This window comes from Falco peregrinus, chromosome 4, assembly GCF_023634155.1.
Source record: "Falco peregrinus isolate bFalPer1 chromosome 4, bFalPer1.pri, whole genome shotgun sequence".
NCBI lineage: Eukaryota > Metazoa > Chordata > Aves > Falconiformes > Falconidae > Falco > Falco peregrinus.
The window spans coordinates 4,655,573-4,681,560 of NC_073724.1; the positions used below are offsets into that span (position 1 = coordinate 4,655,573).

A 25,988-nucleotide genomic window follows, 5' to 3' on the forward strand; every position below is an offset into this window, starting at 1 on the left:
TCACAGGTGAAATGTGTCTGAGCCAAGAGTAAATCCCAGATTTGACCCTTATTTTCAGAAGCAATACTCACTGGCACTGCAGGAACAGACACCACAGACTGTGTTGTAAGTTCGAAGCACAGCCTAACATCCCAAGAACTGCTGTAAATGTTAATGGTGCCATTTCTACCTCAGCTGAGGTCTAAGTGGAAGCCTGCTGGGGGTCCTGTTTATCTCCTGCAGTGACTGACACTGTCAGGAGCTGAATTTCTTTCTTTGCTTTTGGCAAAGTGGGGCTCAGAACTGCAGGCTGGAGCTTGACACATCGTTGACACATGGCTGAACACAGCAAAGGCTTTTTTGGTCGGTGTCCTCTTCCAGAATATAAATTGCAATTCTTAACAAGCATTAGGACCTGGAACCTTAAACTGCTCTCAGTGTTTTTAATTGTCATGTGTTTTTGTTGTTGTTTTGAATGAAGTCGTGGAGCTCAGCATTACACTTCCTTAAGGCTATCTTTAAACTGAAGTGGGCTCTTCGCAGATGTAGGTACAGCTTTGTATGTTAACAGATTGAGCTGAAACCTTGAAAAACAGACCTCGGTTTTGTACTTTTCCATGAAGCTTTGCACGGCAATCCACAGAGTAAGCAGAAAGGTGACAAAACGCCTACTGAGCTTTGAGGTGAGCTCATCAGCGTATTGGGGCTCGGATGCGCTAGCTGCGCAGGCTAAAAGAAGAGGTAATCCAGAGCAGTATCTCATGTTCTGTATCCCGAGCCCTGGGAGACCTGCGTTCAGTTCTGTACCCTGCTGTCTGCTTTGTGTTTTCTCCCTGCATCTCAGTTCCTCAGCTGTAAAACAGCAGGACTGTAATGCTTCCTTACTTCATGGGCAACTGAGGAGGCTCAGGATTATAAAGGCTGAGCCACAGGCTCCTGCAGTGGATAGAGCACCAAAGAAAGAGTCTAGCATCTTTCCAACTGTGTTGCTGATTTGTGGTATGAGTTTGGTGATGTCGCTCTACCCCTTCTTTTGTAGTCTCCCTCTTCTGCAAAAACAGAGATGGGAAAGTTGTGCATCCCCTGCTTTACTTAATGGTCTGAGACACATTTATTACAGGCGCAGTAATTATTACAAAAAGTGTTCTTTTCAAGTTAATGTGCAGGCATGCACATACAAGAGGCTACTTACTTGCTAAAATTTTTTTTTTCTTGTTTTCTCTTCCTTACAGATTCCAGTAAGATTATGGCAGAGTATAGCCACACACAAAACCAGATGGAATTACAAAATACTAGTTTGGGAAAGGGTTCTGTGGCGAATTCCCTTGAAAATGGTCTCCAGGATATTATGGAAAACCTCAACCCAAAGAAATATTCATCAAGTCTGAAATTTAAAACAAACGGGGACTATGCTGGCTCTTATTTAACCCTTTCACAACCTGTGCCGGTTAAACCTAATCCTTCCTCCGGTGTTAAAAATACACACTCTATCACTAAAATTCAAGGGGGCAAGCAGTTCCCCTGTGAAAGCCCGTATCTTCCAGATAAAAGCATCTCTGTAAAGCATTTGGGTTCCGTATTGGGCACGTCTTCATCCCTCAGCGGGTACAGTTTAGGAAGGACAGACTTTGATATTCATGCCAGCAGAGAAAATGAAAAATCCCTTGGACACATGGATAAGTTTCACTACTCAAAGTACAGTCAGAAAAACAAATCGTACGACAACGTCTACTTCCCAGGAATGCTGGAGACGAAGAAGATCTCGGGCTCTCTTCTGACCATGTGGAATGGAAGCTCGGGGAATGAGCTGATGCTTTCACCTGGTAGCAATTCAGGGGCAGCCAGCATGCCTTCTAGCCCAAAGCAAGGCAGGAGGATGAATGTTGACAGTCTGGCCCTTCACATGAAACCAGTTAAGCACAGGGATGTGATGATGGAGACTCTGGGTTCACGGCCTAGGAAATACTCTGGTGGATCTCTGAGTCATATGGGAATGTACAGTCGTTCCCTACCCAGACTTTATAAATCAACAGAAAGCCAGCTGGTGCCATTAAGTTTGCCCCCCAGAAGTTCTCTGGGTAACACTAAAAGGAAAAAACTTGGAGAAAAAGATCTACCTCAGAATGCTTTAGATGCTGATAATTATCTGAATTTTTCTTCTTGCAGCTCAGGGGTTTCACCACATGCAAACTCTGTCTCTGGGAATAATCCTTATGTCAGTTCAACTCTTAGTGTTCCTGCAAGCCCCCGAATTGCTAAAAAAATGCTTTTGGCACCTTCTTCCCCATATCTTTCTGATGATTTTGATAGACTTGGACTCTCAGGAACAAGTCCCAGTAGTTCTTTCTCCCCAGTGGATTTTGACAGGTCGTTCTCTGTCCGAAGAAACCTTTCCACCAGTTCCGTGGAACTTGACGACCCAGATCTGGAAAGTTACAGACAGACACCGAACTCACTGCAAACATCCATGCAAGAGCGGAAGAACAGCATCAGCTCCATTTCGGGAAGAGAAGACCTCATGGACTATCACAGAAGGCAGAGGGAAGAGCGGCTTCGGGAGCAGGAGATGGAACGGCTGGTAATTTTTTCTCTTCCTCTTCCTTTTTTGTGGCAGTTAGCGTGTGCAGAATGTCCATCCCAGATCTAGCCATCAGGAGGGTACAGCAAAGCATAAGGTGCCATGGTTTGAAATTCAAGTGTTGCCTGCCTCGCATGCCTTGTTTATTATTGCACTCTATGAAGCTAATGCTTAAATAGCGTGCTGCTGGAACAGCTCGGACGGGCGGTACGATGCAGCCATCTTAAAAACATGTTGGAACCCACGTAAATTGCGTTCAGTCATCCTGTGGGCTCTTAAAATGTCTATGTACGTAAAACCCACAAATTACACTGCAGGGATCCAGCGCTTTTTTGTTCTAGATGATGGCACTGTTTTGTGGTAAGCGGGTAAAAAAAAAATGGCTCTGCTATAAGCCACTCAGCTGTGCGTGCTGTGGAGTCAGGTATACATTGGTGTGGGTTCAACATCCATCGTCAGAGCTTTCTCTGCTGAATTGTGGTTTTTCCTTTTGAGTATTTTCATTAAAATATAGCCTTCCTTGTTCTCCCCCTCTTGAAATGGAGAGTAGCAGAGAGGGGCAGAGTTTCTCTCTCTGTCTCAAGTCAACATAAAGCAGTACATACTGCTTCAGCTTGGGATTCAACTTGGTAGTAAAATGTAATTTACGTATTATTGAAACAACTTTTGGGTAGGAAAAAAAACCCAAAAAAAAGGTCTTCAGAACACAGAGATGGTGGAAACAGTTTCTTATTGAAACTGTCTCTGAAAGGATGCCTAATACTTCTTTGAAAAAAGTTTTATTGGTCTCTACAAGAGTCACTGACCCTATTAAGATACATTCATACTGTACTGATTTTTATCATCCACATAGAAACGGAGATTGTTAGATGGGCCAATTTGTATTACCAAGTCTTAGATTTGAGGCATTAACTTTACATTTTTGTGCTTGAATTCAGATCTTTATGGATTTGAGGAAAATGGACACAGGATACTCTTCAACCTGTCTAGTGTGCGCACAGACGGCGAGCCTGCAGGGGGGTTCTCTTCCTGGGCAGGCTGGGGGGAAAAGCTGTGGCGAGGTGGGATGCAGGAGCAGCAGGGGTGGCAGGACAAGCGGGATGCGGGAGTAGGGGCTGCCCATGAGGGACCACTAGCAATGGCCCAGTGCCTGTGCAGGGCCACCACTGCCGTTCCAAGCTGCACCTGTGAGCAGGTTGAGCTGAAGGATTGTAACCTGTCCAGGTGTCTCCCTCCCATCTCACCTATGTCCTTGACACCAGCTGGTGAGGAACCTGTTGGAGCTGCCTTTTCATCCCTAATGCACACAGTGCTGTGGTCTGTAAGGTACACACTGTTGGTTTGCAAGATGTGAAAATATTAATCTTGGCCTGCTTAGAGCCAGGGCTGTAGAATTGAGGTGTCTCTGCCCCCTCTTGCCCCCTTTGCCCCCTGATAGCTCTGCCAGCTCCCCTTGAAGCTGCGGTTTCTGGGGAGCAGGGGCCGGGCTCCCGGGGGCGAGGAGGGCCAGCGGCGAGTGGAGATGACTGGTGGCTTAGGAAGGGTTGTTACACGTGGGCACGTAGAAGTGGGAAGCATCAGCAGAAATGCTGGTGGGTTGTTTCTCTCTCCTCTTGCTGCCTTCTCCCTGCCGTGCCACCACTCCTTTTGGAAATCACTCTTCTTCCTAGGCCTGGGGTTTTGTGTGTGCAAAGTGGTGTTTGCTTCCAATCAAAGGGTTTTCCTGACAGGCATGCTGGTAAACCTGAGATAATTGGTCAGAAAAGACAACATGATAAAGCATATTTGTGTTTTAAAGAGAACAGTTCGTTTTGTTTTTTTTTTTTTTTCTTTTTTTCTTTTCCCTTTGTGAGGGATGGAAGATACAGGGTTGTTTTCAGTATGCGATAATGCTAAAAACTGTTCTGGTTTTATTATTGAAGGTAATGACTTCTGTTTCCTCAAGCCCAAACTATTTCTTTTTTTGCTGGACAAGTACTTGCTTCGAGTCCTGATTCTTTACAAAGAGAATTGGCCTACTGCTTTTCCAAGCGTGTTAAAAGTTTTTGCAAAAAGATGATGCTTTGTGTGTTGCATGTAATTGGAAAGTGAAGGAACTGCCTCCTTGAGTTCATCTTCTGTTCGGGACCCTGCTCAGTATTTTTTATCTCCTTGTTAGAGCTATCTGGTGGAAGAGGACAGTATCGAGAGTGCCTCCTTCCAGTGGTTTGAAAGTCTGAAAAATGCCATAAACAGGTTTTTGGATCTCTCAGAAGAAGGAATAAATTTTATAGGAAAAATTAAAAATCCACACATTTTCTTTTTTTTAAAAATTCCAAAACCCACACATCAGCTGTTTGCATATTAGGACCTGTCCTGTTATGGTTTGGTTTTGGTTTTGTCCTGTGTCAGTCTAGCCATGGGTCTGTCCAAAGAGGGCGTTTGTATATCCAGCCTGAGCTTCCAAAGAGCAGCTCCGTCTGACCTTGTGTACTGGGGGATGGACGCAGGTTAGAGATCCAGCTCTGCTCAGCGTCCTCTTTCTGGGGTTGGGGGGGAGGTGTGAGTAAAAAACCCCAACTAATCAAGCACCCGGAGGTAGCAAAACTGTGTGCTTTCGGTTTTCGGTGCTGAGTAAAAAGTTCTGATTGAGTAGCTGGTAGGTAAGTGGCAGGGAAAACATGCCTCTGTGCTCAAGGGTCAGACTCTTCCATGCTGTGTTTTTGAAGCAAGGTAGGCAGAAAAAACAGGGGGACTACTCACAGAACTTCATCAGATACGTAAGCCTCCTTCTTAAAGAATTAGACTGCTCTATGGCCCAGATATGAAGCAGAAAATACCTTTTTTTGCACTGGCACAGAGCGGTTTGGGGTGTTGTGTTTGATAGCTGCTATTCACATCTGGCTTATTTTTTTAGTAAAATGTATGCACGCATTGTAATCTGATCTAGTATCTGCCCTTGGTCTCCTCTATTTACTTTCACTTTTTTCCTTTTTCTTTTCTGTATGAATTATTCTATGAGTTTTACTTGTGCTTAGTTTGCTTTTTAAGTGGCAGAAGCTCTTCTGGAAATTTGCATTTTGAGCTGCTGCCACAGCCTGTGTGTGAAACCAAATGATCTGCTCTCATTGCCTGCAGAAATAAACAACGAATTTATTTTTTTTTTTTATGGTACAAATAATGAAAATATGTATTGCAGGGTTTTATTTGGAATATCGAATGTCTGAGTTTTAATTCGTTCCTGTGCACCAAGCAGAAAAGACAAGTATGTACTTGCGTAGGATTTGGTGTTTCTCCCACTCTCTTTAGCTTTGCCTTTTAGGGCTGGGTTCACCCGAGAGCTGGCGGCTGGTGCCAATTCTGTCTTGCCAGCCTGTCCCTCTGTGACTCGAGGAGCGGGAGGACCTGGAGTTCTGGTTTCTGCCATCCCGGGGCTGGTGGCACTACATAAGGTTGCTCCTGGAGCTTGCAGGGGGCTGGGGGGTCTCAATCTGCTTCTGCTTCCTCTCCAGCCCAGCTAACCAGACATTGCGTCTGGCTGTGGGGATGTTTATACAAGCTTTGCACAAGTAGAAGTCAACTCAGATTTAAGTATTGCTAAAGCTAGCCCAGGAGTCTGATAAGGAAAAAAATTATCACTGTGATCTAAGAATATTCAGTGAGATTCAGTTAGCTATTGAATCTTTGAGGTTTTTTTTAAAGAAAAAATCTCACTTTTTTTTTAAACTTTTTTTTTTTTTCCCCTATCTGAGATAAAAGCTGAACTGTGATAGCCACTGGAACTCAAAGGCAGTCTTCCTCTTCAGCCTGTGAGGAGGTCAGTGGTGGAACAGCACAGGCAACATAGTCAGATAGGTATCAAGGCCATATGTTTTATTTGATACCTGCTCAGCACTGAACTTGATTTTTCTACTGCTGCTTTTTAGGCAGTACAATGTATTTCCTCTAGATGGTGGTAGGTACTTAAAAATTAGATACGCAGGATCTGCTCCATACCTTCCGTAGTTCGGCTCTGTATGGATCTGTAAGTATATGCTTGTTAATGAAGTTTTACTAGCTGCAGGAGGTGTGCTGGGAGAGATTTCAGTTTATATGACCAATGCCTGACTGAGCAATAGTGAAATTTAAGGAGCTTATTCCATAGTCCACTTTCTTACAGTCAGAAGAGGGCTGAATTTCATTAAGTTTGTTCAGCAAGTAGGAAATAATACAGAATATCCCTGTGTCCAGTTTGCATTGATACATTACAATTTAGTAAGATGTGTTCACGAGTGAAAAATTAAATGAAAATATTTTGAAATTTTCAAGGTTAATTTAAAATTTAAAATTATGGTTAATAGAGCTTATCTCCCGTACAGCTTGGAAAAACCTCATATACACATTTTATAAATTTATATGGGCTCTGTGTCTTTTTATAGAACCTTTAAACATAAACTAACCAAGCTGCAAGTGACTTACCTTTTGCAGGAGCTCCAGCCAAGTAGACAAAGTCTAGATCAAGGGCATTTTCCCCACAACTAGTAACTGACAGTCTCTGTAGTGTTACAGAATAGCTTCTTAACATCAGTTTAGTTTAGGAAATGAGCAAGTGCCGTATAATAGGATAAAAACCACCACAGAATATAACTGATACTGAGGACTCAGTGAATTTTCAGGAACGTTCCATTTTAATTGTGTTCCAAAACATTTATGTAGGGTCTTTCATAATCCAAAGTGTGGATTTACATTATTTAATTTTTGAAGCTATACGTTTTATGCCGATGAACAGTGTGGGCCAGGAAGAAATCGATTTGAGGAGACCTGTTCTCATTTACAGAGATCAAGTACTGTGCTGGAGCTCTAATCTTCAAGCTCCTGCTCTCAGGATGATTTGAAAAGCAGCGTCTGCATAGGTGCTGTAGGGGCAAAAGGGCACTGGTATGAACAGCCCTGTTGTTTTGGAAGCTGACAGCTTTTACTCAGGAGCCAAGCATGTGCCTGCAGATACAGGAACTAATTCTGCAGAAAGTAGTCTGCTCCGTTCCTCCCTGGAGGCTGGCTCTGCTCCGTGCCACCAAGCTCTTCTGCTTTTACCAGTCTGTTTCTTCAGTGGCGGTACTGGGAAGGTGAGGACGAGGCGTGCCAGCCTGGTCCCTGCCCCTGGTCCTCCGCTCCCAGCCGAGGTGGTCTCTGCAGGTGCCCCTGCTGTGCAGGGCTGCCTGCGCATCGCCCGGGAGGGACAGGCGTGAAATACGGGTGCTTTTCCTGAATTATGTGCTGCTGGCAGGAACCTCAGAGCCAAAAGACGTTAGTCTTAACCATAGCAAAACAAGGACTGAAAATGAGAAAATAAATGAAGCTGGAGTGGGAAAGTGGTGCGAAGTGGAGGAAAGGGGAAGAACGGTTGGCGAGCTGTGCTCAGACCGGGTTAAAGTCCAGCTTTGAAATCAACTTCGCAGTATCTGACAGGTGTGAAATCACCAGCTCCTTAGAAATGCAGGAAGGAAAGAGAAACCTTTTTCCTGCCTTTTGTCTGTGGCGTACTGAATGTATTTGTAAGAAAGTAAGTTTGGGGAGTTTCTGCTGCTCTCTTCCCCATTCTCTCTTTCCCCACCATCCTTTTTGACTAGCTGCTGCTCCAAGCTTTGCTGTGGAGCTGGCTGTTTGCCTGCCCATGAGGTTTTTAGAGAGCAACGGTAAAAAAAGGGCTGTTCTTTGGTAGCTGAGAAGAGCAACAGCCTTTTTTTCAGGCAAAGGGAGCCCTGGCTGCACAGGCTAGCCATAATTATAATTAGCGTTCGTCACAAAGGATAGACTGCACATGTATTTTTAATGAAATCTAGGGTTATCCAATTGCCAATGGCACTTAGCTAAAAAGCTTCCTGCTTGCCACAGCTGATTAACCAAGCGTTGCCTTGATAATCTAGGTAGAGCATCACCTCTACGCATTTGTAAAATTGATAAACATGATATGCAGCAGATGAACAAATCCAGGAATCACTGACATGGTTGCTGTTGAAGAAGTGGGAGGCGTTTATCTCTGCTATTTTGGGATATTCTTCTTGACAGTGTGCTAGGGATGTCTCTTAATGTCATTGTAAATCAGTAACAGAGGAAGGTTATTATCCCCTTATCCCACCCTTCTTCAGCACTTAAGTTTGCAGCCATCCATAGGTGGTGTGTGGCTTTGTCAAAGCCAGGAGTGGTGAAACTGCTCAGGCAGAAAGTGCACGAGAGCTCTGTGTACCCTTTTCACAGCAGGTAAGTGATCCACAGAAACCACACGATATCTTAATCTGTTGGAAAGGACATTTTATGGGGAAATACACTGAAAGACTCCCAAGGCTTGATTCCTCCTCCCTCCCACCAGAGCCAATTTTAAATAAATTTCCTTCTTCTGACATACCTTTTTTTCCCCCTCTGTTGTGATCAGCGTCACAAATAACTTCTGTGATATTTCTTGCAAAATGATTGACTGGATTTTCCATGTGCTGCTTTTCATTGGAGGGGTGCTTTCCTCGCTCGCTGCTTGACTCAGAAATTTATGCTGGAAACAGTTAAATGCAGGTGTGCTGGAGCTGGAATGAGTTGGCTGAGAGGAAATGATGAGAATAGAGCGTATAAAATAACCCCAGAGCTTCCTGTCCGTAAGCCTCCCGGCAACGTCAAAATAGAAGTGAGAGATATCAGTATTTCTGTAATGTGTGTGGAAGTTCATCAGGAATTTTTTGAAGACTGGCAGAGGTTTTCCTGCAAATTTTAAGCTTTTCTGAGCATCTGAGACATGAGGGGGGAAAAGAATCCTGGTTTTTTGGTGGTTGGTTTTTTTTTTTTTCCTGACTGCTCAGCAAAGGGCAGGTTTGCATGAGAGCCCCTTACCTGCACGCTTAGGCTGGGATGAGCAGCAGCTGTGCTTTGAAATTGGCCATTTCCTATTGTTATTGTTATTATTACAGGGATGGAGGGTTGGCATTGGGTAACCTGATATAGGCTGTTGGTGCAGGGAAGGATGGGACCTCGTCTCCTGCTGCCGTGTTTCCCAACTATAACCGTTCCGACGGCTGTATGAAAGGGCCAGGCCCAGTGCCGTCACACCAGGAGAGCTGCATAATTACCGGCGATCCCAGCCAGCACTTGCACAGCGCTTTAGGAATTGGGTTGCGTGGCCAAAAGCCTTAGTAAGAGGGAGGATAGCGGCGTTGGAGGGGTAAGGGAGCAGCCTTAGGGTCTGGCAGTGGTTGCCTGGAGGGAAGAAGGCTTTGGGGAGTTATAATTATGTCATTCGTTTGGGGTTGAAGGATGTCTGCTGGACCCATTTTGGGGAAAATACAAGCTTGCGATTGCCGCCCCACAGCTACCCCAGGCTCCGTTATCTCAGCGGCTTGTCTCTGCCGGTGCTGTTACAGGAGGCTTCCGGGGGAACCTGCAGTGGGAACCTGAGAAGAAGCTAGCTTGAAGGCAAAATTTCTGTCTCGTGGCATGCTCTGGGTTGGGTAGTCCTTGGAAACGGGTGGGTTCAGACGGGTTCTCCAGCTCAGAAATTGCAGCTCTTAACTGCAGCTGATGCGGGGTGATGTGGACGTGTAGCGCAGACAACCAGCTAACCTCTTGGTAGCTGTACAACAGGCTAGGTGTTTGTAAACCGGTGTTAAATGTTCAGAGAACTCCAGCGGCTTGCTGCAGCGAGAAGGCAGGCGATGCATGGTCTGAACTGCTTTGCTTGATCCTTGTTATCACTTGCTGTTGGGCACAGGCAGTGTTAGGACTGTCAGAAATAGCTGCTTTGCAAATCCTGTTTGCAAATGTAATGCCAGCTAGAACTTGGAAAGCGAGTAGGTCTGCAGTGGTTCCTGGGGAAGGAGGCTGAGGATTTTGGGGTTTTGGCTTTCTTTTTAAATCCTACTAAAAATAATAAGGATTTCCTAGAAATCACAAATGAGATCGTAGTGCAGGTATTGATGCCAACCATGGAACTCTCACAGTGCTCTTTTTTCCAGCAGAATTTTCAATAGGGTTATGGTAAGCAATTTATTATTTACATTATTTTTCTTCATTAGGAAAAGAAACATGAAATTACATAAATGCATTACCTCTTAAAAATGAAAAGGTAAAAAAGTTTTGTCTGAAGTAGAAGTTACAGGAAGTTATGCGTACAGTCAAATAAAACAAATACAGCTTCCTAATACTTTATAAAAAGTATCATGGAGATCTAGAAATCCTTTGGGAATTAGATGTTTATAGCAACTTGAAGCACATCAGGTCAAACTGGCACAGCTAGTCAGATGCTCAAGGTTGAAATGTTAGTATGAATCTGTAAGAAATTTGAGTTAGCTGGTAAATAAAGATTTCCCCCATTTCTGTGTGTTTGACATCTGTTGTATTTTAGATGAGATGCCTCATTTTCCTGTTAATGTTCCTAAAACTGTGTGTTTCAAAATGCGGATTAATTCTCTCCCCAAAAGGGAATGAAAGTTAACAAAATAGAAAATGCAAATAAGTCAGGAATGAGTGAGTTCATGGAAAATCTGTGCGATGTTTTGCAGCTTGGTAGGAGTATGGTGTAAGTGTTAAGTGGCACAATTAGTGATTTATACAGTGAGCTCACTGGATATGTGTATATACAAATGGGGTATGGTTACAACAACCTGAATAAACAATATTAAAATTTTCTACATTGGAAAGATAAGGAAGCTTAGGACATCTTACTTGTAAGTAGTTATTCGTTACTGTGAAATGTACTTTTAATTTTTTAAGTTCTTCTTCCGTGTTAACTTTGATTCTTCATCTTGTACTGTAATTTCTTTATGTGTATCTGTTTATTATCTCTTAAGTGCTAGAGATATACATGGAACTGGAGGACATCAATCCCTCACTTAAAAAAAAACAAACCAAACAAACAAACAAAAAAAACCAAAACAAAAAAACCCCCAAGCAGCAAACATTTTTAAACTTCATCTTTACTTTAGCTCACATGTGACACTTGGTGCTATTATCTTTTTTTAAACTAGGAACGGCAGCGGTTGGAGACAATCCTCAATCTGTGTGCAGAATACTCCAAATCTGACAGTGACCCCGCTGCAGCTACAACCGTTGCTGATGTTCAGAAAATTAACAAAGAACTCGAAAAACTTCAGCTCTCTGACGAGGATTCGGTGTTTGAGGACTCCCAGATGAATCTGGAAACAAGGTTCAGAAGCCACTTGAAATCTTCTGCAAGTGATTCGGATTTCTCGGAGCTGAGCAGCCACAGCCGCGGCACTGCCGCTTTCCTCCCCTCTAGAGGGTTAAGAGCCGACGAGCACTTCAATGAGAGCACGAAGCCTCCACCTTTCTCTGCTCCTGGCTTCCTGAAGGATGCCACCGAATCATCCTACCTAAGCATCACACCAAAGGTAATGCAATGCAGGTTGGACAGCTTGAAATCCTTCTCTAGGAGTCTGCTGTCCCGGCAGGGGCCGCAGCTAGGATGGCTGGGGTGTGAGAATTCATCTCGGAGCTCATACAGCTTAGCCAGCAAATGATTATTTCATTTTCTGTGGAAGCTATTGGTACTGGAAGTTGTTGTTTTGTTGGTGTTGTTTTTTTTTTCAGAGGGGTGTGCTGTTCAGAAAAAAACTTAAGGTTTTCTGAGGGAGAAGGATTTGCTTGAACAATTATAGCTGCTTAAATAAGGAAGGTTTCGGGAACCCTGCTTAGCACCATGCTGGGATGTAGGAGGGAAGGCAAGCTCTGCTATCTTCCCCTGGCCTGAGGCTCCTGCCTTCTGTAAGTGGAGGATGTTTTCATGTGGGCAAACCAGAACGGTCCGTGTGGGAGGTGAAGAGGAGTTGCCTGAGCCGAATTTACTGTCCTGAGCCACTTGTCAAATCAACCGTTGCCCGATGGGGAGCGCGGGGACAGCCAGCCTCCTGCCTCCTGCTCCTGCCTTTAAAAAGCCGCAGCTCTTTTCCTGTGTAATTCACACTGCTGCTTTGCTCCTGAAGGGAAATCGTCCTTTAAGCAACAGGAGCTAACAGCGTTCCTAACAATTTCCTTCAGCTAGGGCTCCTAGCTCCTGGAGGGGCAGCCCCAGCAGCCTCCTCCAGGCTGGGGCAGGGACCTTTTGTCATCCTGGGCCAGACCAGCAGTGCAGCAGCCCCTGGAGACTGGCCGTGTGATAAATAACACTGTTCAGGAGTTAGAATCAGGAGCATAATAAGACCAAGCAAAGCCATAAAAGCAAGTTTCTATTTAACAGATTCATACCTTTGTGTCGTCTTTTTACTGTTATTTACAGACCGTATGAGCTTCAGCATGGTTATATGACTAACAGGAATTGTAGTTGACCTCTGCTTAGACTAGCTTACACACAAGGGAACTGTGTACGCATAGAAGAAGAGAGAGGTGTGATAGAAAAACATTTTATCTTATGAAGGGGTATCTCTCAGGAAATCTGTCTGCTGAGTCTTTCAGCGTGAAATTATCAATTTACTTGAACTTTCCGTGTTGACAATGTTATAAGACATTTCACTTAAAAGTTGCTGTGGTCTTCCATTTCTTTCCCATTTGTTGCTTTCTTCGTGCAAGTCAGAGATCCTATTTCAAATCCTTATTAGGAAGCTGAAATCGAAGATGTTATGTCAGCATTATCCAAACAGGATACCGGACAAAAAGAGGCTTTCCTGCTAGGATTACTAATGCTAATCAAGGAATACCATTCATTCATTCATTCATTCATTCATTGTGAAGGGTGTTCTGCGAAAGCCCTAAGAAAAGCAATAACAAGCAACTGTTTTAATGAAACACAGCTCATTGTTTTAAAATACGAGATCAGATTTGTTCAGGATAAAAAGGCTGCTCTCAGAATAGCCGTTCAGTAGCTGAGCTGAGCCTCTTGGAGCAGGGCTGTGTGGTCCAGTGGTTAACACGAAGCCCTGCACGCAGCCCACTTCTAATTCTGGTTGGGGACAATGAGTGAGCAGCCTTACCAGAGTAATTGGATCACAAGCCCCTGGGGTCAAATCAACATGAAGAATACATTTGAAACTCAATCCTCTTTGATCTAGCCTTTGCTGGTATAAAAGCACAGATATTTTCTTGAAAACACTGTTTAATTCTTGGCACAGTTACCTAGTAAGTAAATGGCAATGGGGAGAGCAGTGTTAAGGGTCCTACTTCCTCAGCGCTAATTGGGGAGACAGAATCGACTTTTCTCCTTATTCTACAGAAGCTGCCCATCTCAGTGGCTGGTTACAAAAATGTCCTATTCTGCCTTCTGGCTTTTGTTATATGAACAGCTGAAATTTACATAAAAAGCATCTTCAGCTCTCCATGTTGTTTTTTATAAGGGGAAAAATTGGATTTTTACAACCTAAATAGTACAGCATGTAAAGTAATTCTCAAAGGTTAGGTTTTAATAATTCCTGCAGAATGAATAGTATTTACTGTTAAGTATAGTATTTACTTCCAATGCCTGGAAGTAAAGTATCATGTTTGTTTCTCTTGTACACCTTCTAAATATAGAAATAGCAATATAGTACATATGAAATATGGAACAGGTTCAAACCCAGCAGTACCATACTTGTCTAAAATGAACACAGTATGAAAGGTGGAGGAAAGGCAAGGTTTAACTCTTTCTAACTCTTGTAACGTGCAACTGCAGATACCAGAATGCACAAGTGACGAGCAAAGAGGGCAGGAGCTTGGTCGACTGGAGGAGGAGCGCATAGTAATACTGAATAACTTGGAAGAGCTTGAGCAGAAGATCAAAGATTTAAATGACCAGATGGATGAATCCTCGAGAGAGGTATGAACTATGTTTTGGTTTTAAGTGTCTTGCTTGTTAGGCAGGTCTACATAGCATGAGACTTGATGGGTTCAGCAAGTACATAGGGAACCCACGGTGTTCGTAGGCTTCATATTCTGTGCTTTTTCACCAGGATCAGGCACAGAATCACGGACCTGGCAGCCTGCTATTATGAAGGGTGTTTTTCCCCAGCTGAGAGATGGGTGTGATGCTCGGATTAACCTTTCCCAGCTGTAACCATTATACTCCTAAGTGGAATTAGAACAATCTTACTTGTTTAATGGCCACTCAATTGATCTAAATACCTTGTGTCACTTGGGAGTTTTATGGTGGTATCTCCTGTGACGGCTTAAAGAGAAAGGAAGTGAGACAACTTCCTCTCAGACCTCCTTGGCTTTACGGTGGCAGGGGCATGCTGGCACCCTCTTGACTTCTGGAATCTCACGGTTGCAGACTAAGCTGGCCAGGCATTTGGGTTGTGCTTGCTCCAATTATCAGTGACAGGAAAGAAACAGCTGTTCCAGAAGGGTTTCCTACAGAGCCTGGGCACAGAGGGTCAGTACAGTATCGTAACAGGAGAAAGCACAGAGAAGAGATAGAAAAGAAAAACTTTTGGAAAAAAGAATCTTCAAACTGAACTTGGTTTGGACTTTTATTTTGCAGTATTTTATGTTGCAGTTTTACTTTTTTCAGATTCGTGATCTTACTTTTGTGGCAGTAAAACTTTTTTCCCTCCCCCACCCCACTTTTTGAAATGTTTCTCTCTTGTGAATAATCACCATCTCACTCCCCTTCCCCCAGAAAATAACGTGTGTCAAGATTTCTTCTTAATCCGGACTGCTTCTGAAAAATGTTTTGTGTTCCTAGTTGGATATGGAATGTGCCCTTTTGGATGGGGAACAGAAATCTGAAACAACAGAGCTGCTGAAAGAGAAGGAGATATTGGATCATCTAAACAGAAAAATAGCTGAGCTCGAGAGAAATGTTATTGGTGAAAAGACAAAGGTAACTGAGTTATCTTGGCTAGCTGTGTGCTCTGTTTCCCTTGATCTTCCAACTACATTTATATGATTAACATATTGATGGAGGCTATTTTATGAAGTACTGTCTGTAAGTAAATCTAGCTGATAAATATAGAAGAAAAAAAATGGTTGTCTCACCATCATCTCCCTGTAACCATCTGGTTTCCCAAGGTATGTTTGACAAGCAAAATCTAGTATGTTTAAGTAAAAAGACCTGACCTACTGTGAAGATATTTTTCATTAATAAAAAATCCATATAGGGCTTGGACTTGGGTTATCTGTCATTTAAAAGAACAGTATTAATTGAACTGTTCCATCGCCTTCCATTGTCGATTATAGATTTTGCATTAAAAAAAAATAAATAATCCTTTCTCAGCAAAGGAGTGGAATGAAAGAAGGCTGCAGTTCCAGAAAATGGCTTTATCTATTATTATGTAGAACGATATGCAAGACATCTGTCAAGTATGTAATTTTAAAGCAATTATGTTGGTTTATTTTGCTTGCTGACTGATGGACAGTTTTTGTACTGTAGAGCATTCTCTCTGTGACTAAGCGCAAGGAATTAATTAGTTCTGCTATACAGTCAGATACTTAATTGCTCTCAAATGCGCACCAAATATATATATATAAGTATATATTTGCAAAATAGGATAGTAATATTTTCAATTCAGGAATGGAAAGGGCCTGCAAGATGAAGCTGTGCCCCTCCAAGCAGGGAGCGGTGGCTCCCCCCAGCAGGCTCCCTCCAGGCTGGCAGTTCGCTTCTCCACGGCCAATAATATCTCAAGGTCAGGATGTTTTCCAGGCCTTTCAGCCAGTAATGTTTCCTTTTTAAATTTCATCCTCTACCTCATAATTTAAACCTGTCACTTGTGGAAATACCCTAGCTAGTCTCTCCCCCCTCTTTTTTTTTTTTTTTTTTAAGCTTTCCAGAAATATCTGGAAGTCTTCTGCTTTATTTGCTTTTGCTTAGACAAGCTGCGCATTTTTAGCTCTTTCGCAGTCCCCATTTAATTCACACCTTACAGTTCGCATTGTTTTATTCTGAGCTTTTTGTCCTCGGTTTCTGCCTACCCTGTCACAACCCTGGATGCTGTTTTGCAGCTGTGCTCATCCAGCCTGTGTCTGAGGAGAACGGTGTCCTACCTCTCTGCACATCCTCTTTGAGCTTGAACTTTTGTGAACTTGCCTGCCTCCACTTTTCCTTGGTCTTGTGTACCCCTCAGCGATCCTTCAGCTTTCGGTGCTGCCTGTTGGAGTGTGTTTCATATTTGCTTTTTAGTATTAAAGATGAGTTTAAGGTTGGTAACGACAGATAGGGTGGTGCAAGCAGATACCTTCCAAAAGGATGCTGCTAGAAGTTTTGCTCGGTAAGTGGTAACAAATAACATACCCAGAAATTCAAGAGTATTTTTTCTCTAGTAGCCTCAAAGTTCAGTGAAACTAATGGAAATTACTTTAAAACGTGTAAGTTGTTTAAATTTCCTTGCAGTTGTGTGATGGAGCGTTAGTGTGTAGCAGTCAGGAAATTAAAACACTAGGTCTAGTTTAGATTTTCTGTTGAATTGAAACATGAAAAGCAGCCTAGAAAAAACACTTTTGTTATTTAAAAGGGAAGTTCACTCAAAACGTTTTTTTCAGTATGCAGCAAGCCACTAGTCAGATCAGTTACAATATTTTAGTTGTCTTTTCTTTTGTAGTCCTTTTTCTTTTAAACAAGCAAACAAAAAAGCCAGTGGTGACTGCGTGCTCTGGACTTAAAGCCATGGCTCAGTTAATACTGAAATTATCCTTGTAAAAATGAAGTTTTAAGAGAGCCCACAGGTTTTGTTCTGGAAGATGTCTGAAAGCACTGTGTAAAAGTGGAAGTTTAAAAAAGAAATGGGAGACAAGCTTCTGCAAATGGGCAAAATAGAAAGTGACAGCTGAAGTGTTCTGGAGAAAGTAGTGTCAGCCAACAAAACAGATGGCACTGATCATGTCAACAAATAAAAGTTCTGGCTGACTTGAAGCAACAACAATTTTTTAAAGCCTGATCTGCGTGTCTGTAGGTTTAAGCTTGCAGCCCTGCAGATTTTACGCAACAAGACAGGCAACATCTTGGCTCTGTAGTAGTACAGGGTCACACGCACCCCCAAAAAGGGGCACTTGGGCAGAGATGGGAGGGTGGTCCTTTTGGCTCAAATAATTTCAAACATATGACTCCCTCAACAGAATGAATGCTTGGGTTTTGGCCAGTAGTTGTCACCCTGCTGATGGTATTTTTTATGTTTCTTGCAAGAACAGGTGTCCCAGTGTCCACAAAGTGGTCACACTTTTCTTCTAGTTGCCTGAATATTTCACCCCTAATGATACCAGTGGTCTTGGTTTTGGTGGGGCTTCCTGGCAAGGAGCTGTCGGGTCCCATCGCTTGGACGGTGGTTATGTTTCTGCCAGGGTGATACCTGAATATACCGCAGGTGGGAGGGAAAGTCACGAAACGATGGTGGGGTGTTAGTGCCATACATGATGGCACTTGTCTCTGGAGCGACGAGCATCTCCGGGAATTTGCCACTGATCTCGGCACCTGTTTGACAGGAAAACCCTGCCTGGTTGTGTTTCATCCTTACCCATGCACCTGTTTGAAAAACCTGTGAAATTCTTAAAAAGAGAGATCATAAACTACAACCTAATTATTGGGCCGTGTTAGGTACTTGAAATAGACTGTAGGTGGAAACTGTTGTACTACTTTTGACCTAATTTTATTTTATTTATTTTTAACACCCTGTGCACAATTTGTTTAGATCAGGACACAAAGTTTTGCCAACTTTTGCACAGTTCTAAAACCACAGTTTCTAGCCCTTGGGAGGCAAGGGAGTCGAGTTGAAAACATACTCGGGGGCAGGAGAGTTGTGAGTTCGGTTTCGGGCTGTGCCAGCGTGCTCTTTGCCGTGGTACAACGTCTCTGTGTCCCAGCACCTTGCTTGCAAATCGGGAATGGATTTTGCAAGTGGGTTTGGGTGTGATATGGTAGGCTGCATCCTGATCTTGTTTGAGTCCTGTGCTCAGCCCTACCTGAACACATGGCAGGACTAATTGTGAGGAAGAACAAATGAATTGGTGGGGAGGAAAACATACCGCACACCCTGCGGTAAGTTGAAAGCATTTCCCTTGCTTTTGTGAGTGTGCCACCACACACATTGTAAGGAGTGAAGCAATTAGTGTTGCTTTGCTTAGGTTTTAGAAATAAGAGTTCTGAGCGCTTGCTGTTTTGAAGAGAAGGTGAGAGAGCCTTTCAGCAGCGTTGCAGGGCTCTGTGTAGCTCTGGCTGTGGTGCAGCTCTGCCAGGAACCACTGCTGACAGGGCTCAGCTCTCCCAGCCGGGGCAGCTACTCGCAGGGCTGTCTGGCATGGCCTGTGCTTTCAGCTATGCTGGAAATGGTGCAGGTGTGTGGAGGAAGGTCTTTCTTTGCCTCCGTGGCCATGCTGCTTGATCACAGCTTTACAGTCATCAGATTTAATATTTTTTTTTAAACTGCAATATTTGGTTTTATCTGTAGAAAAAATGACTAACGAGGTATTTGAATAGCAGTGTTTAAGCTATTCATTGCAAGTTCCTTATGCAGAGACGGCCCTGATAAGCCACTGGTAACACAATTTGACAGATACAGCTTGAAGCTCTCCAGGAAAGCTTTGCTACAGTCCCTGTAGCAAAAATCACTTTGAGCCCAGCCTGCTCTGGAGAGGGCTGAGCTGGGCGGTACCCGGGAAGGTGCCATCGGGTGAGCCAGTCTCCCTTTTCCCTGCCATCCGGGCCTGGCTCCCTGTAATTCCCGTGGCAGTCACTCATGGTGCTGCACTGTGGGTGTACAATAATGATGCTGTTGTTCCCTGTGGAATATCACCTCAGGTCCACGGTGCTATTTACAATTCCGGCTTCCTCCCGATGACTTAGCTCCCGAGACTTAGTTCAGTATTGACGTTTGTCTGTGAGGAAGCTGGAGAAAATTGTATTTTTGCCCGATTGGATGTTATCCAGATTTGCAAAGTACTTTCTTTTCCTACAGTGCTTCCTTAATCTGTGTAGTTTTAAAACGTGCAGTCCAGCATATGTGGAAAAAGATGCTTAATGATTTGCCATGCCTGATGTCTCTGAGTTAAAGCATGAGGTTGAAAGTAATGACACAGCTGGGGAAAGAAAGGCCGAATAAACAGGAATAACTGCAAATGAGTAATGAATTTAGCAGAAGTGCTGTGGGAGGTAATCATAGCTAAGTGGGAGTTTTGGCAGAGAGCTTCAAAATAATTGTTTATGCAAAAGTTTAGACTGTGTTTTAAAGGAGGGAGGTTATTCCTTTTCTTCTGGAGGACCTTTGCCTTATGTCATGGTGGAAATACGTACTCCAGGACTCTGTTATCAGCCCGGGTTTCCTGTCCCTTCTCAAGAGCAGAAAGCAGGAGCAGCTGGCAGCGGATAACTCGTCTTTTTTTGGAATACATTTGAATTGGTCCACATGCTTTTGTGGAAATATTTTTCAGTCATTAGCAGAATATCCCAGACATTCCAAATCATTGGAAGCTCAGCCTCTTTGCTGAGTTAGTACTGCAGAGATTTGCAAGAACTGAGTCAAGGAAAGAGTGGCTGGCTGATGAGCCACCACCATGCAGCGTTGAATATACTGGTGGTCTCTCCTGAATCCTTTCTCTTCTGGCTTCAAAATTCCTGCTGTTGTTTTTTATTCTGATGAATCTGAAAAATTTCTGCCTCATAGCATAGCCTTTTAAATCTTTTCTGGTCAGATTCCAGTTCAGCAAGATGTAAGCAAATGTTTTAAATCAATGAGTTATCATGCCTTTAACATATTAACCTCCTTAAGACACAACATACAAGATCAAGTATTTTTGAGGAATACTTGCATCCGCTGGATTTATCCACGTAAGGATAACCTTTAGAGAGAACACTAATGAGGAAAAAGATGATAATGAGGAGAAAACTCTGAAAAACTGAAGCTTTCTTTTAAAACAGTCACGAGGGAAATAGCAGAATGGCTTATACCACTAAGGGAAATCTTCTTATTGTCATCTAGATGACAAAGACTATACAAAATTTTAATTTTCTCACTTGACATTTTTTTTTATGGTTTGGATGATTATTCCCTCTTCTACATTCATGAGGGAACAGGGGTTTTCTTTTGCCTCCCCATCTGTTTGCTAGGACAACGCATTGCAGTGGTTGGAGAATGAGCTGAGAAATTCCATAAAACTTGAGTTGTCTTAGGAGCAAGTTAATATGTGCAACTATTGTGTTTTTACTTACAGCAGAGAGATTGCTTACTGTGATTTAAAATGCTTTTTACCGTTGGCTTTGTACATGCATGTGAAGCAAAACCATGGAGATCTCTCATACAGATGCCATCACTGTGTAGTGTCTATCATGTTATTAAATTAGTTACCAGTTGTGCAGTGAAAAGAACTGTTGTGAAATACCTTCTTCTGTCATATTATGCTCCTCATATGCCTGACATCTTCCCCGCCCCCTCCCCCCCCCCACCCTCTTAACGGTTTCTTTTATGAAACCCACCAGGACTGAATGACAAACAACAAAATCGTGACAAGTTTTATGCTTCTGCCCTGGAAGCAATCAAGGAATGCAGGAAGGAGTAGTCTGAACAATATAGAAAAGGAGCATGTAGTTTGTGCACAGGAGTATGTGTTTCATTTCAGCAATATTTTTTTTAATCAGAGAGGTGTGCAGTCTGATCTGTATCAGTCGTAGCACTGGAAATACTTCCAGTTTGCAAGAGTGCTGGAAGAGTCAGCAGACCTCAGGTTTAACACTTTGCCCAAACGTACCGTTTGCCCTTTTCAGCCGCTAACCACTGAAGAGCAGGTCACGTTTCCTAGCCTGCTTTCTGTTAGGACTAGTTTATTTTCTTACAAATTCATGGCAGGGGTCAGGCCAATTTCATCAGTGAGTTGTTAAAGTCAGTTTTTCTTGCTCTTCCACTTACCCTCCAGAATGTTTTACTGAATAGGCAAACTGTAGCATCACACCACTTCCAAGGAGAAGGGAATCGTTTCTGTAGTCTGCTCTTTCTCCTCCACTTCTAGCATTTGCAGTAGATTCTTTTGGAGAAGAGGAGGAATGTTCTTTTGGAGTAAAAGAATAAAGTTTGCCTGGAGGTGGAAGCATGGAGATGGAGGAGCTTTTCAGAACAAAGAACTGCCTGTGCTTCTTATTTCTCAGAAACCTGTGAGGATTGTAAAACTAGCTGGTTCCGTACTGAGAGACAGGGAGTGCACGGCAGAACCGTGGGGGGGGTAATGGGGTGTCGCTACCTTAAAACATGGTGATTTGCAGGCGAGTTGGACTAAGGAAGGTCCTGGAGTACTTCAGCCTGGAACATGTACAGTATAAGAGCCTGTTGGATGGGAAGGCAGTCATTATTATTATTTTTTCTTTGTTTATGGCTTCTAGGTTTCTTTGCAGTTTCTCTTTCTGAAAATAACACACACCCAATTATTTTTTTTTTTTTGTTGGGGATTTTTGGCTGGGGCAGGGGAGGAGGTAGGGTTGGAACGTTGTAGAGTGAGCCCAGTTCACTTAGCCGTACAATCATTGCACAGTAACTTGGTAAAAATTATACGTTTCTTGCTATGTTTTTTTCCATTTTTTATCTGGATTTTTGAGAAGCTTTCTCTGTTTCATCCCAGTTTACTCTTGACTCATTTCTGCAGAGTCTACCGGTTTGTGCAGGAAGCTTGGCTCCGAAGGCACATGTACATGCAGACACATGCTGCTCTACAGTTTTAGCCTGCAGTAGCAGAACGTGATGAATGACAAATCGAAAAGCAGAACTTCTCTGCAGAAGGGGTGTGGGGACCTGCTAGAGTTTTAAATAGCGGTATTGATCAGGCATAGGGCATCCTTAACCGCAGCAGACAACACGGAAGCAATTGGTCTCTCTCTTTCCTTCCATTGTTCCCATTCTTCTAGGGGTGATGATTGTCTTTAATACTGACCTTTTATCTCCTCTGTGTCCTCATCATCTATGAGATGCTTTGGATATATATTCTTTTTTTCTTTCTCTTTGCCCAGAAATCAGTTCTACCAGATCTGTAGGTTGATCTCCTTGTGTCATCCATGTTGATCACTTATGGTCTGTGTTCATACCATATGTACAGGCACATATACATAGGATGTGACACTTGGGGGATAGTGTCACGCATCAGTTCTTTTTACTGCCGTCCTTCACAACGTTTGGATAGCCTCCAAAACTGATCCAGGCTGTGCTCCAGCATCATCAAAACCCAAGACGGTCCTGCCCTGTGTCCTGGCAGACCCCAAGTTCATTTAACAGCTGCCTAAAGGCAGCCCATAGGGCGAGGCGGGCGGTAGGCTAAGACCAGATGTTGCGCTTTACTGAGCTGTACTTCATTTCTCTGGAAACAGAATGTTAAGAATTGAGCCAGAGTGGAGTTAACGCGGCTCCGGAGTCCGTGCTGGGGCTAGGAAGCGATTGACTGCAGAGAAATGTTTAACAAGTACGAGCTCCTGCGGTTAAATGAGGATAAGCGTCTGGAGCACGTGGGTTCTGTTCACAGCTCTGCTGCTGGCCGCTGCCGAGCAAACAGCTCGCGGAGTCAGCTGCCCGCCTGCCTCAGCTGCATCTTGCGCACGGCTTGCAAAGTTATTAATCTTTCCCCTTCACAAAGAACTCGCCTTGATCCATTTATAGAAGAGACTGTATGAAAAAATTCTGATTACTCATTTCTTTATCAAATTACTTTTTGTGAATTAGATGGACTTCATCAATGCACAGCCAGGGATGTCAGCGAACTGAACTCCACAGCTGCAAAACAGATAATAGCCCTCATTGCTGAAAGTGATATTTCCTGTTAAGACTGCACATTTTGAAGGGAGCAGGTCTGGTGGGATGTTATCACTTCCTATGCTATAAATAGACCAGATGAGTATCACTTTCAATCTCAAAGGAATAGGCTTCTAATTTCTTGAGGGAAGTAACAGTATCTCTGGCAGGATTCTCAGGGAGTTTTGTACTCGCTGATGATGTCTCCTCACACTCAAGATTTGTCTTGCTTGTTAATGAATGAGCATGCTTGTTGCAGCACATAGATATTTAGAGAGCTATGAATAGCTTTGGAGGCACGATACTGCCGCAAAGTTGGGAGAAGTCCTTGCTGCTTTAGATTGCTAGGTGGGCAGAAAAGGAAAGCGAGAAACAACGTGGCAGACCATAGGCTGAATGTTAACCAGCAGGGTTTGCGAGGAGCGGAGCTACCACCTTATTCATAGATTTCCTTCCATGTTGGAAGTAAGGATGATTCAGCAAATGGGGTTGCTTGAGGACGGAGGTCTAGAGGTGACCTCTCAAGAGCTGCACACTTCTCCCTCGTGGCGCAGCTTGCACGTGCTACATCCTCCGTATTTCTGAGCCTTGCTGCTGCTGTTGTAAGCTAGTACAGCAGGTCCAGGTAACTGAATATGCTGGCTCAGTTGCTCATTTTCACAAGCTTAGAAAAAAATCAAATAATCTTCTGTGTTCAGCATTTTGTTTGTCAGATTGTGTGAGCTGAGAAGCTGAATGTGTAAATGGAAATAACAAAGCTGCGAATTCGGTTGACATTGGGCTTGAATGAGAATGCTTCCTGTTGTGGTTTTTTGTTTGTTGTTTTTTTTAAAATACTAGGAAAATGAAATCCCAGCCCCTGATCCCACTCAGATTTAGAGATAAAACCATAAAGAAAGCAGGCAGCTAATACATGATGTTGTTGTTGTGCCTCCACCATGTGTGAGGGTTAGAGAACCTTGTCAGGATCCACAAAGAGAAGGTTTTGGGGAAAGACCATCCCCCAGTTTGAAATGGCAAGCAGGGTACGCCCAAAGAAGTTCCTTCTCTATGGCATGTGCATAAGGGTGCTGTGGAGTGTCTGATCATATAGCACCTGCTGAGCCATGCATTTGATTTTAAATAACAGTTGGGACCATGAGTGGATGCTGTGTCAGAATTCAACTGTTCTTGGAGCATCCAAAAGAAGAAGCTGGAATTTCGGGGCTGCTACTGTTTTGAGTATGAAGGAGAGTTGGAGACCATCTGAGGGGAGATGTGTCCATCTGAGGGGAGATGTGTAACTACAGAACAAGGAGGAAAAGAGAAATAGAAGGTAGCAGAGAGCTGGGCTTCAGGGACTGACTTGATTATTTCTGCCTGGCTTATCAAGCATATTGGTTATTCCAGTTACTAATTGCTCAGTCAAAGGAAATGCATCTGCTACATTGGCCAGTGTAGGTGCAAGTAAAAGGCATTGAAAAAATTATTTGCATTCTGATTTATCGGTTTTCAGACTTTGGTCCATGGATAAATAATAGTGTACAAGGTAGCTTTAAGTGATCCGCAGCCAGTCTTTGGAGCAGTGCTGCACACTAAGTCATTCAGTATTTTATTACAAACATTTCAAGGTTAAAGGCTTTTGAGGATGGCAAGCAGTGTGCCAAGCACTGCTGCTCAAGTGGATGAGGGGAAAGCTGAACTAGTTGGAGGAGACCAGGGAGTTGGAGCAGTCCACTTTGATCCCCAAGAACAGGTATTCCTGTATCCTGAAGCAAAAATCACTCTGTGTTTCTGCTGCAACTGGATTTCCTGGCCCAGAGTTACTTCTTCACACAGCTCTGTCTCGTTCTGGTTTTTCACTGCTTGCTAAATGTAGTTATCTGTACAGAGGCACGTAGGCATGTAATTCGTTCTCCTGGGAGGACCCATTTTCCCCTCACTGCCAGACTACAGTAATTTTCCATCCATTTTGCTTCCTAAAAGCTACACTTTTCTCTCTCCTTCATCAATTGCCTCACTAACATGGCTACCATTTCCTCTTTTGTTTTCTTTATTTTTCCTTTTTTTATTTTTTTTTTTTTTCAATTAGGTGAGACAAGTGTTTGGGCAGTGGGCTTTAACGGCATCATCCAGACACGGGTACAAAACACAGTGACGAGGGAGAGAAATAATCACCGCACTAAAATGCTTAATGTTTTGGTTTGATCATTGGCATCCCACCGTTGCATTTCAACTAACAAGAGTTTTCCATCTTTGACCCTATGTGCTTCAACAGTTCGTTCAGGTTTTGCCACGCGCTGTCATAATCACTAACAACTGCTTGGGTTTGAAGGTAATTGTGTTTATTTTCTGGTTCATGCTTCAGGAAAAATTAAAACTTGATGCTGAGAGGGAAAAACTAGAGAGGCTTCAGGAGCTTTACTCCGAGCAGAAGACGCAGCTTGATAATTGCCCTGAGTCCATGAGGGAACAATTACAGCAGCAGCTGAAGAGGGTCAGTAGCAAGTTTCAAGATTGCACTATTTTTTTTTGTTTTGTTTTGTTTTGGAGTTAAGTGTAACATATTCTGTTTCAAGTATCCAGTGTCTGAACATATTTGCAATTCCTAATCACGAGGGTTATGGGTTTTTGTGGAATGCCTGTAATGTCCACAGTGGCATAGAGTGCAAATGGGCGGATTGGAAATCATTTTGTGTTGAATGTTTTTAAAGCTTTGGGCTATTGCCTGTAACTAGCCCCTTAGGCTTGCTGGGTGGTGTGAAAGCTGTTGTGACATTTAGATGGTGAAGCATCCCAAAGACGGGAACTGAGCTTTAGTCAGTGGGATCAGCCAT

At 43.3% G+C, this 25,988-nt stretch overlaps 1 protein-coding gene across 5 annotated transcripts in view; it reads left to right on the top strand.

The window, feature by feature from the left end:
• PHLDB2 (pleckstrin homology like domain family B member 2) overlaps window positions 1-25,988 on the top strand; it is a 126,419-nt gene that overhangs the window by 68,220 nt on the left and 32,211 nt on the right. For 4 of the 5 annotated variants that reach the window (XM_005237456.3, XM_055802113.1, XM_055802112.1 and 1 more), the window contains exons 3-7: window positions 1,212-2,557; window positions 11,524-11,907; window positions 14,157-14,300; window positions 15,168-15,305; window positions 25,520-25,648. In XM_005237456.3, coding sequence (XP_005237513.2) covers window positions 1,212-2,557; window positions 11,524-11,907; window positions 14,157-14,300; window positions 15,168-15,305; window positions 25,520-25,648 — 2,141 coding nt within the window. The remainder of the gene's footprint in view (window positions 1-1,211; window positions 2,558-11,523; window positions 11,908-14,156; window positions 14,301-15,167; window positions 15,306-25,519; window positions 25,649-25,988) is intronic. The other variant, XM_055802114.1, reaches the window with a different exon arrangement.